The sequence below is a fragment of the Lucilia sericata genome, unplaced genomic scaffold (genome assembly GCF_015586225.1).
Source record: "Lucilia sericata isolate MDLA Ls3-8-SP2 unplaced genomic scaffold, ASM1558622v1 Contig000376F_arrow, whole genome shotgun sequence".
Classification (NCBI taxonomy): domain Eukaryota; kingdom Metazoa; phylum Arthropoda; class Insecta; order Diptera; family Calliphoridae; genus Lucilia; species Lucilia sericata.
This window is the reverse complement of record NW_023994395.1, coordinates 115,772-130,346: the sequence shown is the minus strand read 5'-3', so window position 1 is coordinate 130,346 and position 14,575 is coordinate 115,772. Positions and strand designations below refer to the sequence as shown.

General features: G+C 32.1%; 1 protein-coding gene across 1 annotated transcript in view; it reads right to left on the bottom strand.

The window, feature by feature from the left end:
- LOC119604261 (protein gooseberry-neuro) overlaps positions 1–14,575 on the bottom strand; it is a 40,844-nt gene that overhangs the window by 11,476 nt on the left and 14,793 nt on the right. Inside the window, exon 3 of the mRNA XM_037956761.1 lies at positions 13,377–13,492. Coding sequence (XP_037812689.1) covers positions 13,377–13,492 — 116 coding nt within the window. The remainder of the gene's footprint in view (positions 1–13,376; positions 13,493–14,575) is intronic.

The window sequence follows — 14,575 nt, the reverse complement described above, 5'->3', positions numbered from 1 at the left end:
TAGTCTATGGTCTAGTCTAATCTACAGTGTAGCCTAGACTATAGTATTGTCTAGCCTATATTCTAGTCTACATTCTAGGCTAGTCCATAGTCTAGTCTATCCTATAGTCTAGTCTTGCCTATGGTCTAGTCCATTGTCTAGTCGATAGTATAGTCTAGATTATAGTATAGTCGATAGTCTATAGTATAGTGTAGTCTATGGTTTAGTCTATAGTCTAGTCTATAGTCTAGTCTATAGTCTAGTTTGTAGTCTGGTCTATAGTATTGTCTATAGTGTAGTCTATAGTCTAGAGTATATTCTATAGTCTAGTCTTTAGTGTAGTCTAGTCTGTTGTCTAGTCTATAGTCTAGTCTACAGTCTAGTCTATAGTCTAGTCGATAGTCTAGTTTATAGTATATTCCATAGTCTAGTTTATAGTATATTCCATAGTCTAGTTTAAGCTTTTATCTAGTCTGCGGGCTTTTTTATAATTCTACTTTATAAACTATTTAAAAAGCAGTTAATAAGTCTAATAAATTAGAATTAATTAAATTCATTCACTTTATTTCATATAATTTTAACTAATTACCCCTTTCTCTTCTCACCTTCACTATTTACTAGACTTCCCCCATAACCGCACCATGTTCCCCTTATATTACCAAATCATCTTACACCAGGCAACCCTTTACCCTTTTGCTTTATTTACACTTTCATTAGTGTCATTGTTTTATTCGTAGTGAACGCGTGTTTCAAAGTTAATCGTTCGTATTAAAATTGTAATTAATTAAATTTATTGTTGTGAATATATGAAATAAATTACATAATATTATTAAGCAATTGTTAAAGTTTATAAAAGTGTAAAAATATTATTAAAAAGTATTAAAAATAATAAAGAAAAATGTGTGTAAATGTAAGGTAAACAGCAAAAAGTTTGCAACATTTTTATAATGAAGAAGAAAAAAAAGAAGGAATAAAGAAAAATTAACAACAACAATAATATGTAGTAGTGGTTTGATTGCAATAAATGCCGGTAGTGTTGTTGTTGTAGTTTTTGTAAATAGTGCCTTAGTAAAGAGCTTTATTAAGTCAATTTCTTGTTGTCGTTTTAGTATGCTCTCATTAAAATTGAAGTTTAAGGAGAGTGTTCTCATTTTTAAGTAAATAAATAAGAAAAAAGGGGAAGAGTAATTTCAATTAAAAGGGGAAGTGTAATAAAGTGTTTTAATAAGGGAATAAAGGCAAATAAATGTTAGAAAAAGTGTTAATTAATTCAATTATTAAAAGTAAATTATAGAAAATCGTGTAATTAATAAAATCTAAAGTCATTAGTAAAGCAATTAAATTAAAATTATTAAAAATAAAATGGCAAATAAAATTTATTAAAGCAAAGTGTTTAAATGTTTTAATTTAATTAAAAAATAAAAATAAATAATAAAAAACGGTGCGGTAATTAAAAATTATCGGTTCGGTTCGGTAATTAAAAATAATCATCATAAAATAAAATTTATTAAAAAAAAATTCTCGGATAGAGTCCTAATTATGAAGCCAACTTCCAGAAATATTATAGGGTAAGTTTTTTTTTGTACTTTTTCGATTCATATTCAATTTTTTATTGCGAAGTCTTTAGTCTGCCCTATATCTAGTCTATACTGTTGGCTATAGTCCAGCCTATAGTCTGGCCTATAGTCTGGCCTATAGTCCAGCCTATAATCCAGTCTATAGTCTGAGTATAGTCCAGTCTATAGTCTGGGCTAGAGTCCAGTCTATAGTCGGGCTATAGTCCAGTCTATAGTCTGGCCTATAGTCCAGTATAGTCCAGTCTATAGTCTAGTCTATTGTCTGGCCTATAGTCCAGTCTATAGTCTAGTCTATTGTCTGGCCTATAGTCCAGTCTATAGTCTGGCCTATAGTCCAGTCTATAGTCAGGCCTATAGTCCAGTCTATAGTCTGGCCTATAGTCCAGTCTATAGTCTGGCTTATAGCCCAGTCTATAGTCTGGCCTATAGTCCAGTCTATAGTCTGGCCTATAGTCCAGTCTATAGTCTGGCCTATAGTCCAGTATAGTCTAGTATAGTCTGAACTATAGTCTAGTCTATTGTCTTGAATATTGGCTAGTCTATAGTTTGGGCTATAGTCTAGTCTATAGTTTGGACTATAGTCTAGTCTACAGTGTGTTCCAGAGTAGTCGGGACTATAATCTAGTCTAGATTCTGGACTATAGTCTAGTCTTTAGTCTAGTCTATAATCTGTCCTATAGTCCTGTATATAGTCTATCGTTTAGTCTAGTCTATAAACTGGCTTATAGTCCAGTCTATAGTCTTTGCTATAGTCCAGTCATTAGTCTGGCCTATAGTCCAATATATAGTCTGGTCTATAGTCTACTCTATAGTTTAGTCTACAGTCTGGCCTATAGTCTAGTCTATAGTCTAGTCTATAGTTTAGTCTATAGTCTAGTCTATATTCTAGTCTATATTCTAGTCTATAGTCTAGTCTATAGTCTGGCCTATAGTTAAGTCTATTGTGTAGTCTAAAGTTTGGACTATAGTTCAGTCAATAGTCTAGACTATAGTCTGATCTTTAGTCTGATCTATAATCTAGCCTATAGTCTGGACTATAGCATAATGTATATTCTTGATTATAAATTATACTATACACTAATCTAAAGTCTGGACTATAGTCTAGTTTATAGTCTACATTATAGTCTGGACTATTTTATAGTCTATAGGATGGACTATATTCTATGGTATGGTTTGGACTATAGTCAAATAGTCTATTGTATAATCTATAGTCATTACTATAGTAAGGACTATATTCTGGATTATGTTTTGGACTATAGTCTTGACTATAGTCTATAATTTGGACTATTGCCTAGTTTTTAGTCTAGTCTAGAGCCAAGTTTATAGTCTAGTATACATTTTCCCCTATTGTCGTTTATATTATGAGGTCTTTTACTTTTATTTCTTTGAGAAAAAAACTTATGAATATAAACAAAATCTAATTAATTATTAAATATTCAATACTTTTTTTAATAATTTAATTAATTCCCTACCAAATATATGAATATTTTAATTCTATACCAAATTGATTTATGTGGCTCTAGCTTTACAATTGATTCATAAAACTTGTTATTTTTTTGAATTTTTTTTTGTATTGTGGTTAGAAAAAAAAAGAAGTCATTATTTAGATATTTTTTTTTAAAGTGTTAAATTGAAATATGAATGAATATGAATAAAAAAAAAATATTTAACAAAAAAATTTTGTTACAATAAAAAAACCACAAATGTTAACTGAACCGGTAGCAAGGTATTAAGGCAAAAAATATAAAAAAAATTAACATGAATTTAAAAAATTTACGTGGGTTGTTTTGAAATTTTTTTTTAGAAGATGAAAACGAAAAATTAGAAAAAATTATAAAATTTATCAAACATTTATTTAAGGTTTATCAAACTTTAGAAATTAGGTATCTACAGTTTTAAAGTTATATAACTTGTAACTAAATCTGCTGTAAGTCCTTTAGAGTTAGAGGTATATGTAAACATTTTAATAGAATTTTAATACTCTTATAAAATTTTTTAACAAATTTCCCCTCCTAAATTTTTAACTGTTATTTAAAATTTTATATTTAATACCGACATATATTTTTCCCCTCTGATGCCTGTCATTTTCTTTATGCTCTCTATATGACACATAACATTTTTATGCTTTTATACCCTTTTATTATAACAACAAAAAAAAGTTAAAAATTATGATAGGCACGTTTTAAATAAGTAAATTGAAAATTATATACTTATTTCCTTTTTTTTTGGCAATAACAACAGCTGACTGCTTTATGACATTCATAAGAAAGTTAGAGCAACAAAAAATCAATGAGCTAAAATTTAATTTTATTAGAAATTAACTGTATAAAAAGTAACATTAAGCAACATGTTTGTAATATTATGAATTAAAAAACAAAGTTAATGTAATTGTCGTATTAAACGCGCTACCGGAATTATGACTAATAGAGGAATTTTAAACGATTTGTTGGGTAAACGTAACGATAATAGAATTCTCATTTAGTTTATGAAATTTTAACGTCAAGTGTCAAAAAAATGGAACAAAACGTAGTAGAGAGCTTTATATCTATTGTCAGGACTTTAGTCAATTCTATAATCGAGTCTGTAGTCAGAGTTATAATCCAGTCTATTGCCCAGACTGCAGTCAATGCAGTAGTCAACACTATAAGAGATTACAAAGTTCCGTCTAAAGTGAGGCTAGACGGGACTATAGAATAGTCTATAGTGAAGTCTATAGTTGACTCTATAGACTATTCTATAGTCGAGCCTATATTCGAGACTATGGTCTAGTCTAAAGTCGAGTCTATAGTCGAGTCTATAGAGGAGACTATAGTCGAGTCTATAGAAGAGACTATAGCCGAGTCTATAGAAGAGACTATAGTCGAGTCTATAGAAGAGACTATAGTCGAGTCTATAGAAGAGATTATAGTCGAGTCTATAGAAGAGACTATGGTCGAGTCTATAGAAGAGACTATAGTCGAGTCTATAGAAGAGACTATAGTCGAGAAGAGACTATAGTCGAGTCTATAGGCCAGACTATAGTCGAGTCTATAGGCCAGACTATAGTCGAGTCTATAGGCCAGACTATAGTCTATAGAAGAGACTATAGTCGAGTCTATAGAAGAGACTATAGTCGAGTCTATAGAAGAGACTATAGTCGAGTCTATAGAAGAGACTATAGTCGAGTCTATAGAAGAGACTATAGTCGAGTCTATAGAAGAGACTATAGTCGAGTCTATAGAAGAGACTATAGTCGAGTCTATAGTCGAATCTATAGTCGAATATATAGTCTAGTCTATAGCAGAGTCTATAGTGGAGTCTATAGTCGAGTCTAGAGTCGAATCTACAGTGGAATCAATAGTCGACTCTATAGTTGAATCTATAGTTGAGTCTATAGTCGAGTCTATAACTGAGTCTATAGTTGAGTCTATAGTCGAGTCTATAGTCGAATCTATAGTAGAGTCAATAGTCGAGTCTATAGTCGAATCTATAGTTGAGTCTATAGTCGAGGTTGTAGTCGAGTATATATTCGAGTCTATAGTTGAGTTTATAGTTGAGTTTATAGGTGAGTCTATAGTTGAGTGTGTAGTCGAATATATAGTGGAGTTTATAGTCGACTCTATAGTCGAATCTATAGTCGAGTCTATAGTCGAATCTATAGTTGAGTCTATAGTCGAATCTATAGTTAAGTATATAGTTGTGTCTATAGCTGAGTCTAGAGTCGAATCTATAGTTGAGTCTATAGTCGAGGCTATAGTAAAATCTATAGTATAATCTTTAGTGGAGTCTATACTCTAGTCTATAGTCGAATCTATAGTTCAGTCTATAAACGAGGTTACAGTTGAGTCAATAGTCGAATCTATAGTTCAGTCTATAGACGAGGTTACAGTCGAGTCAATAGTCGAGTCTATAGTTGAGTATATAGTCGAATCTATAGTTGATTCTATAGTCGAGTCTATAGTTGGGTCTATAGTTGAGTCTATAGTCGAATCTATAGTTGAGTATATAGTAGACCCTATAGTCAGGTCTAGAATCGAGTCTATAGTCGAGTCTAGAGTCGAATCTATAGTTGAGTCTATAGTCGAGCCTTTAGTCGAATCTATAGTCGAGTCTATAGTAGAATCGATAGAGGTGTCTATAGTCGAGTCTATAGAAGAGTCTCTAGAAGAGGATATAGTCGAGTTAAAAGTCGAATTTAAAGAAGAGTCTATAGTAGAGCCTATAGACAAGTCGGTAATCTAGGCCATAGTCGAATCTAAAGTGTAGTCTATAGCCGAGTCTATAGTCTACCTATATCCTCTTTAGTTATGCAAAGGAGTCGACCATAATCGAAACTTTATTTGAAATCTATAATCGAGTGAGTAACCTTACCATTCAGTTCAGTGCACAGTCGTTTCTTTATTCTAGTCTTTTTTTTCCATTCTACTTTTAATTAAATCTACTACATTACACGTTATTAATCTTTTAATTTTTCTTCTTGTTATTGTACTAAAGAGGTGTTGAAAATGGGCGTCTAAAGTTTTGATAACAATTTATTAATGCCATATTAAATTACAAATGAAATTTATAACCTTAAATGGCCAATAGCAGCCAGAAATATAGAGCCAATGCCAACATGAGTTTAAAATAAAAAACAATAGTTTTGAAAACAGCAGTCATTATGCTGATAATAAAAATTTAAAGAAATTAACATAATTTAAACATCATTCACTCAAAAAGTAAATTAACTACTGTTTTTAGAAAAAAAATTTAAACTATAGAAAAAAGTTAAAACCATTAATTTTTCAGTATTTAAGATAAACAAGAAATGAGTAAGTGTGTGTTAATAAAAAAAAACTTTAAACATTTGATGTCAAATTTTTATTGATTACCCAGATTTTAAAGTTTTCGAATTTTATTAGAAAAAATTTTAAACACAACAACATATTTGACCTTTTTTTTCCTTATGTTATTTTCCTCGAGGGTGTTACTTGAACTTTGAAGAGAAATAAAAAAAAAGTGTTTAAAAAACTGTCATGTTATTCTTTAAAATGTGTTATGTTTTTAAGCTGAAAATTTTTGTTGGAAATATTTCAAATTGTTACACAAATATCGTTTTTGATATAAATAAGTGATAGACAGCTTAACATGTCTTTTGTCAGTGGCCAAGATCAATTGCTTTTGGTTAACTTTACAATTTATTAGACTGTATCTACTACTACTGCTTAGGCTTTTCTATTTCTCTTTAGATGTGTCTTGTCTTCTCTGTTATGTTATTGTTTGAAAATTACAATTTTTTTGGTTACTATTTTAATTGTTTTTTATTTCTATTTGGTTTTTCTATGAATCGTTCAAATTTTGTTTCGTATTTTTCTAGCTGTTGTATATGGAAGCTAAAGGTATTGTCATCAATCAATGTAATCTTTTTTGTTACTCCAAACATAACATTGAAATTTACAAAAAAAATTGTTGTGAGGTTTAAACAAATAAAAAATTCGTTATAATTTTGTGGCAACAAAAAAAAAAAAAAAAACTTTTAAAAGTTTAATAGTTTTCAATTAAATATTTCTATTTATAGAAACTTTTAATTATTCAGACGATTAAACACATAATTTGATAAACAAATAGAGATAAGCTTTAGGTAGTAACATACAAGTGGCCAGTTACATTCAGAGATTCACTATGATCCCTACTATTGACTCGAATATAGATTCGAATACAATCTTAAATATAAAATGAGAGTATCGACTTTGGACTCGATAATGGGATCGACTATATTCTTGTATCGACTTCATCGACTATAGTCTGGCCTATAGACTAGACTATAGTCTGGCCTATAGACTAGACTATAGTCTGGCCTATAGACTCGACTATAGTCTGGCCTATAGACTAGACTATAGTCTGGCCTATAGACTAGACTATAGTCTGGCCTATAGACTAGACTATAGTCTGGACTATAGCCTTGACTATAGTCTGGCCTATAGACTAGACTATAGTCTGGCCTATAGACTAGACTATAGTCTGGCCTATAGACTAGACTATAGTCTGGCCTATAGACTAGACTATAATCTGGCTTATAGACTCGACTATAGTCTGGCCTATAGGCTAGACTATAGTTTGGCCTATAGACTCGACTATAGTCTGGCCTATAGACTTGACTATAATTTGGCCTATATGCTCGACTATAGTCTGACCTATAGACTCGACTATAGTCTGGCCTATAGACTAGTCTGGCTTATAGACTCGACTATAGTCTGGCCTATAGACTAGACTATAGTCTGGCCTATAGCCTTGACTAGACTACACTATAGTCTGGCCTATAGATTCGACTATATTCTGGCCTATAGATTCGACTATAGTCTGGCCTATAGACTCGACAATAGTCTGGCTTATAGACTCGACTATAGTCTGGTCTATAGATTTGAATATAGTCTGGCCTATAGACTAGACTATAGTCTGGCCTATAGACTCGACAATAGTCTGGCCTATAGGCTAGACTATAGTCTGGCCTGTAGACTCGACTATAGTCTGGCCTATAGACTAGACTATAGTCTGGCCTATAGATTCGACTATATTCTGGCCTATAGATTCGACTATAGTCTGGCCTATAGACTCGACTATAGTCTGGCCTATAGACTAGACTATAGTCTGGCCTATAGACTCGACAATAGTCTCGACTATAGACTAGACTATAGACTCGACTATAGTTTCGACAGCAGTCTCGACTATAGACTCGACTTTAGTTTGGCCTACAGACTTGACTATAGTTCGGTCTATAGACTATACGTTCGACTATAGACACGACTATAATCTCTTGCCTATTCTCGACTGTAGACTCGTCTAAAGACTCGACTAAAGTCTCAACTATTCTCATTTTGGTTTTAGTCCAGAAACTAAATTGAAAAAGATACCTTTTCCTTTCTTTTTGCATATTTCTAATTAAGGGTTTCTCACGGCCGACTTTGATCATACAAACTTGTCTTTATAATATATTCCTTTCCCACTTTATGACATCTTTTATAACAAAAGAAATAATTACAAAATGAAAAGATTCGTTACGAAACAGAAAAACTTTTTAAATTGTTTAACATACTTTAATGAGTTTTGGCTGTTTGACTTGAAAGACAAATCATTAAATTTAGCAACCGACCTGTTTATTTGTTTATATGTATACATTTTCTATACAATTTTGTAAACATTTCTTTCAGTTTTTGTTGTTTTGCACAATACAAAAAAAAAATCAATATTCATTATTGTTTTAAGGCAACAAAAAAAGTATTTTTCCTTGTTTTAATTTCGGCGACAAGGTCACAGTTTTAGAGACAAGAAATGTCAAAATATTGTCACCTTAAGTGACATGAAAATCTATACAAACACACACTCTCACACACATGTTTCTTAAGGTTTTCCATTCATTCACAGATACCTTAAGAAAATACGGAGAGAGAGAGAGAGAAGGAGATAGTGAGTGGAAAAAATTATAGAAACTGTTTCTTTCATTGATCTTAAACTACTTAGTTTTTGTCAAAGTTATTATGTTTTTCCTTCTTCTATCAATAAACACTAGCCCATTTCGGTATTGTATGTTTTTAGGTAAACGACCCTGACTTTAAAGACAATTTCCCACGACAATTGTTATAAAATGTTGTTGTTTTATAAAACAATATATAAAAATTTTTAAACCATTATTTGCAAAATATTTGTATTTTAGGTCTATTTTTTTCACTTGTTTTTATTTATTTTGTTAAATATAATGCGGTTAGCGTTGTTTGATCTTCAAAGGACGACGATCTACAATGGAGAGAGAAATCCTTGAAGTTATTGTATGTTAAGGTAATTAACATTTGTTAAGAAGATTTGTATACCTTAGGTTTTTGAGATATTGTGGCGTTAACGTTTCCTGGTAAGGGAAAATATAAAAATATTTAAGGACACAGGGGCTACTGGCAAACAGGAATCGATAAATACCCAAAACTTTCCCCCTTAATGTATTGATCATGGGTGGAATACGGACTTTGGCTAGGGAACTCTAAATGGGGTCTCATTTCTTCATTTAAAACTTATACAAATAGTGAGTTTATCAAAGGGACTGACGAGAGAGATGCTGTCTATGCAAAGAGATTCAGTTGAGAGCTCCAGGACTCTTGGTCTACAATTTGCGACTTCGGAAACAAAGTGTAATTGGAAACTGTAATTCCTTTTCTAAGAGAATCTTCGATTTGAGATGATGATGATGATCGATCTAATATAAACTTGTTTAAGTGATTGTTTAGCAACGATGTTTCTATAATTTTAAGGTCAAACGACATCTAAATTGTAAATTTTCTGTGGATTTACTGACCGAAAGAGGTAACTCAATCTAAGAAGATTCAATCAATCTCTTTTATCAAGCTAATAGTATAGGTTTTGATTGTACTTAGACACCATGTCGTCTGTAAACTGGAGAATAGCGAACGGATCAGTAGCATCTACTACTGATGATCGGATCACTTTTCAAACGAACATCAGATGATTTTACTGCGTCTATTAAATGATCATTATAACCGACTACTGATGATCGAGCTAACAGTAGAGGTTTTGATTTGATACTTAATATACCGCTTCGTCGTAATGATGAGGAGTTTAGGAACATATCTGTAAACTGGAGAACAAATGTGGAACTACTGATGATCGGATCTCTTGAAAATGAACATCAAATGATCTTACTTCGTGTATTAAATTGAGAATGAATGCACATTGATCATTAGAACCGACTGCTGATGATCGGTTGATTAATTTGCCGCTTCGTGGAACCAATAAAGGGTTTAGGAACATTGTCAACTACAAGGTAACAGGCGCCATATCGTCTGTAAACTGAAGAACAAATGTGCAACTACTGATGATCGGATCTCTTGTAAACGAACACCAGATGATCTTACTACTTCTGTTATATGGTCGGTTGAGTAATATACCGCTTCGTGGTACTAATAAGATTGTTTTATGATGAGATTGGCTTATGTTCTATTTATAAATTGCGACAACTTCTTCCTTCATGACTTATTTTGATCTTTCTTCGTTCAAAAGGGAGGTTCTCTAACAAATGTAGACGAAGAGAGACATCTTCTGATGAGAAATTGTTAATGCTAGATGTGTGTTAAGAATGGAATCTTCTATGAAGAGAAATTGTAAGAGATTGCAACTGCTAAGCAGCTTATCTGATCAACAGTTTAACGATTGAAAAATATCTATGGTTTGATCAGAAAATACTTTAAAAAGTATTGAGTATTCTAGTCGGAAACCAATACCTACTAATCATTTATTGATCGATTAGTTGAATGAAATTATAAGAAAATACTCTGACGTGAGATTGTGAAGGCAATATGATTTCTATGGAACTATCTACAAGCGATGTCAGAGTAATAATAATGAATATTAAGAAACCATTGGGTACTCTGTCGTCATATCTGTAGGAAAACGGAAACTGTTCATCGATCAATGGTATTGCCAACTATTGATCGTTTGTTCGACTACTAGAATCTCCCAAAAATTGGCTTATTTAAGAGTTATTATGGTAAACGAGAGCAGCCAACTGAGACAACTTGAATGGCTTCTTCTAAGCAATCTTCGAAAATCGTCACCTTCTGATCAACTGTTCAGCGATCAGTAACCTTGATCAACTGCCTGCATGAAATTATAAGAAAAATACTCTGACTAGAGATTGAGAATGCAATATAATCCTGATAGATCTCTCAGAAAACGATGTCAGAGTCAAATGAACGGGAAGAAGATTTTGTTGGATACCTCTCCTTCACTATCGATCACTGTTGAGGAATTTTTGGAAATTTAAGGAGAGTTCCGCGTTAAGAATCTGTAGGAGGCTGTGATCGGCAACTCAATCGACTTGTAGATTGAATCTTTTATGAAGAAATATTATAAAAAACTGGAACTGCGAGGCAACTATTCTGATGAAGACATTTAAGGCATTCTATGCCAGATGTATCAGAGTGAATGAGAGAAAGAAACTATTGGTCACCTGCTCTATTACTATCGATATCTGCTGACCTATTACTGGAAATACAAAGAGAGTTCATCCCAAGCGTTTAATAGCAGAATAAAATCAATATGGCCTTCTATAGGTTAGAGGTTAGTGTTCTAGTCTGATAGACCGGAAGTGGTGGATTCGATTTCCATCTGAGGGTTAAAACCCGAAATTTTCGTACTCTAGATTAAATCTTCTATTAAGAAATCGGAAGTGAGAGGCAATTCTTCTGATCAGTTATTGAGAATGCAAGGTCTGAGTGGGTATCTCATTTCTTACCAACGATATCTGCCGAACAATTATTGGAAATACAAAAAGAGTACCTCTTAAGCGTTCTTTAGGAGACAAAGATCAATGTAATAGCTTTGTGGAAACTCGGAAAGATCGTTTTCAGGATTAAATATTTTATTGAGATCATAAGAAATTGGAAATGCGGCGAAGCTCTTCTGAGAGATTGCAAATGCAAGATGATGGATCGATCTATTGAAAAGTGAGTCATAATGAAGAAGGGAAGGAAACTATTGGCTACCTTCTCTATTACTACCGAACTCTGCCGAACAATTATTGAAAAAAACAAGGAGCGTTCCTCCTGGGAGTTTGAGTTCAGAAGTTAAGAATGCCTTAAACTTCCAATGTAAGGGTTTTGTGGTATCGGATAGCTTTTCTCTAGATTACCGGGTTGATGAGCGGATCCTCATTGTCTCTATGAAGTTAAATTGTTTCTCTAATTAAACTTAATACATTTGGTAAGCAATCAGCAATACTTTCGCCAACTAATGACAGTAAGATTCATAGAGAATCTTTCTTGTCTCTAATGGCAAAAGAGTTAACTCTATGTAACACATCAAGTCCAAACTTTCTACATATTATTAGATATTTTCCACTTTTCTTCTTCCATAATTAAACTAAAAACACAATTTTCTACTCAATTTTCTTAACAATAACATTTTTAGATCATTAACACTTTTACAACATATTGTTTCTCTCTCTCTAGATCGATTTTATTTTATCAGTTTATATTTATTTTTTAAGGTTTTGTTTTTACTTATATATATTCCAACAACTAACATATTTTAGAGATCGTTTATCGCATGACTTTGCATATTTATAGAATTAGCCTTTTTATTTTCTTACTTTCCAAAAACATCTTCAAGTTGAAAAAATCTAGCTTATTAATTGTGTTTTTGGTTGAAACCTTTTTCTTTCGTATTTTTTTTTTGTAACATAGCAAGTACAAGTAAAAGATAAAGAAAAATTTAAAGAAAACGAAATGTAAAATAATAATCATTATCATTTTCTAAGGTGTCATCATCAACACTTTGCTAGCTGGTCATGTATTTCAATGTCTGTCCGTCCGTCTGTACACTCGGCTGTTAGAATGTTATAGATTTTTATGGGTTTTGATGAGAACCTAATGGGAAAAATCTTTAAACAAAAACTAAAAATCCGATTGCCCCTCTACCAACCAACTAAAAAGTCTTTTGTTTAGCTGTTGGTTTCTTCGAGCGGCTTTTCAGTGTTGTGTTTTGTTTAAAAAAAAAACTCACTAAGTTTCTTTAAGACGATCAAAGTTAAAATGCCGCCGCTTTGTGGTGTGTTATCGATGCTGTTGATTTGTGCAACAAATGATTTGATGATGATTTTCAAATTATCAAATAAATGATCTATAATTTGATCAAAAATAGTGATTTCTAGTTTTTTTCTTCTACTTCTTTCACTAAAACCCTCTATTTACAGAAAAAAGGGACAAACAAGTGTTTGTTTTTTTCTTCTTTCAGAAATATTTTTTGGAAGGTGTTTTAATTAATTAAAGTTAGTTTTGTATGTTTTGTTAGTTAGTTGACTTACCGCCTAATATACCGTGTATACTATAATCTTTACGTCCATCATCACTGCTGCGATCGTTACCCCTTAACAAGCGACTTATCGATGATGTTGAGGGCGGATCTGTAAAACCTTCCTGTGAATATTTATGAGATAGAAAAAGAAAACAAGATATTTAAACACTTATTAGCATATTAATAGTTATTAATAGATTAGAGTTTTATTGTGTATCCACATCAAAAATTAATTTAAATTTACATAAATACTTAAATTATGAAATTGAATGTGATGACTGCTTATTGAGACAATTATAAAAAATGATAACTTCTTTTTCGTAAGATCAAGAGATCCCTTATTCCCATACACTTTGTAAAGACATTTTAAAATACTAAAAAAACTTAAGGAAATTTCAATTGCACTTACTGTCTATAGTTTTCGCTATAGTCTTGGTTATAGTCTGGCTTTTTTCTTGTTGTAGTTCAGTTCTAGTTCTGTTCTAGTTCTGTTCTAGTTCTGTTCTTGTTCTGTTCTTGTTCTGTTCTAGTTCTGTTCTAGTTCTGTTCTAGTTCTGTTCTAGTTCTGTTCTAGTTCTGTTCTAGTTCTGTTCTAGTTCTCTTCTAGTTCTGTTCTAGTTCTATTTTAGTTCTGTTCTAGTTCTGTTTTAGTTCTGTTCTAGTTCTGTTCTAGTTCTGTTCTAGTTCTTTCTAGTTCTGTTCTAGTTCTGTTCTAGTTCTGTTCTAGTTCTGTTCTAGTTCTGTTCTAGTTCTGTTCTAGTTCTGTTCTAGTTCTGTTCTAGTTCTGTTCTAGTTCTGTTCTAGTTCTGTTCTAGTTCTGTTCTAGTTCTGTTCTGTTCTAGTTCTATTCTAGTTCTACTCAAGTTCTGCTCAAGTTCTGTTCTAGTTCTAGTTCTGTTCTAGTTCTGTTCTAGTTCTGTTCTAGCTCTGTTCTAGTTCTGTTCTAGTTCTGTTCTAGTTCTGTTCTAGTTCTGTTCTAGTTCTGTTCTAGTTCTGTTCTAGTTCTGTTCTAGTTCTGTTCTAGTTCTGTTCTAGTTCTGTTCTAGTTCTGTTCTAGTTCTGTTCTAGTTCTGTTCTAGTTCTGTTCTAGTTCTGTTCTAGTTCTGTTCTAGTTCTGTTCTAGTTCTGTTCTAGTTTTGTTCTAGTTCTGTTCTAGTTCTGTTCTAGTTCTGTTCTAGTTCTGTTCTAGTTCTGTTCTAGTTCTG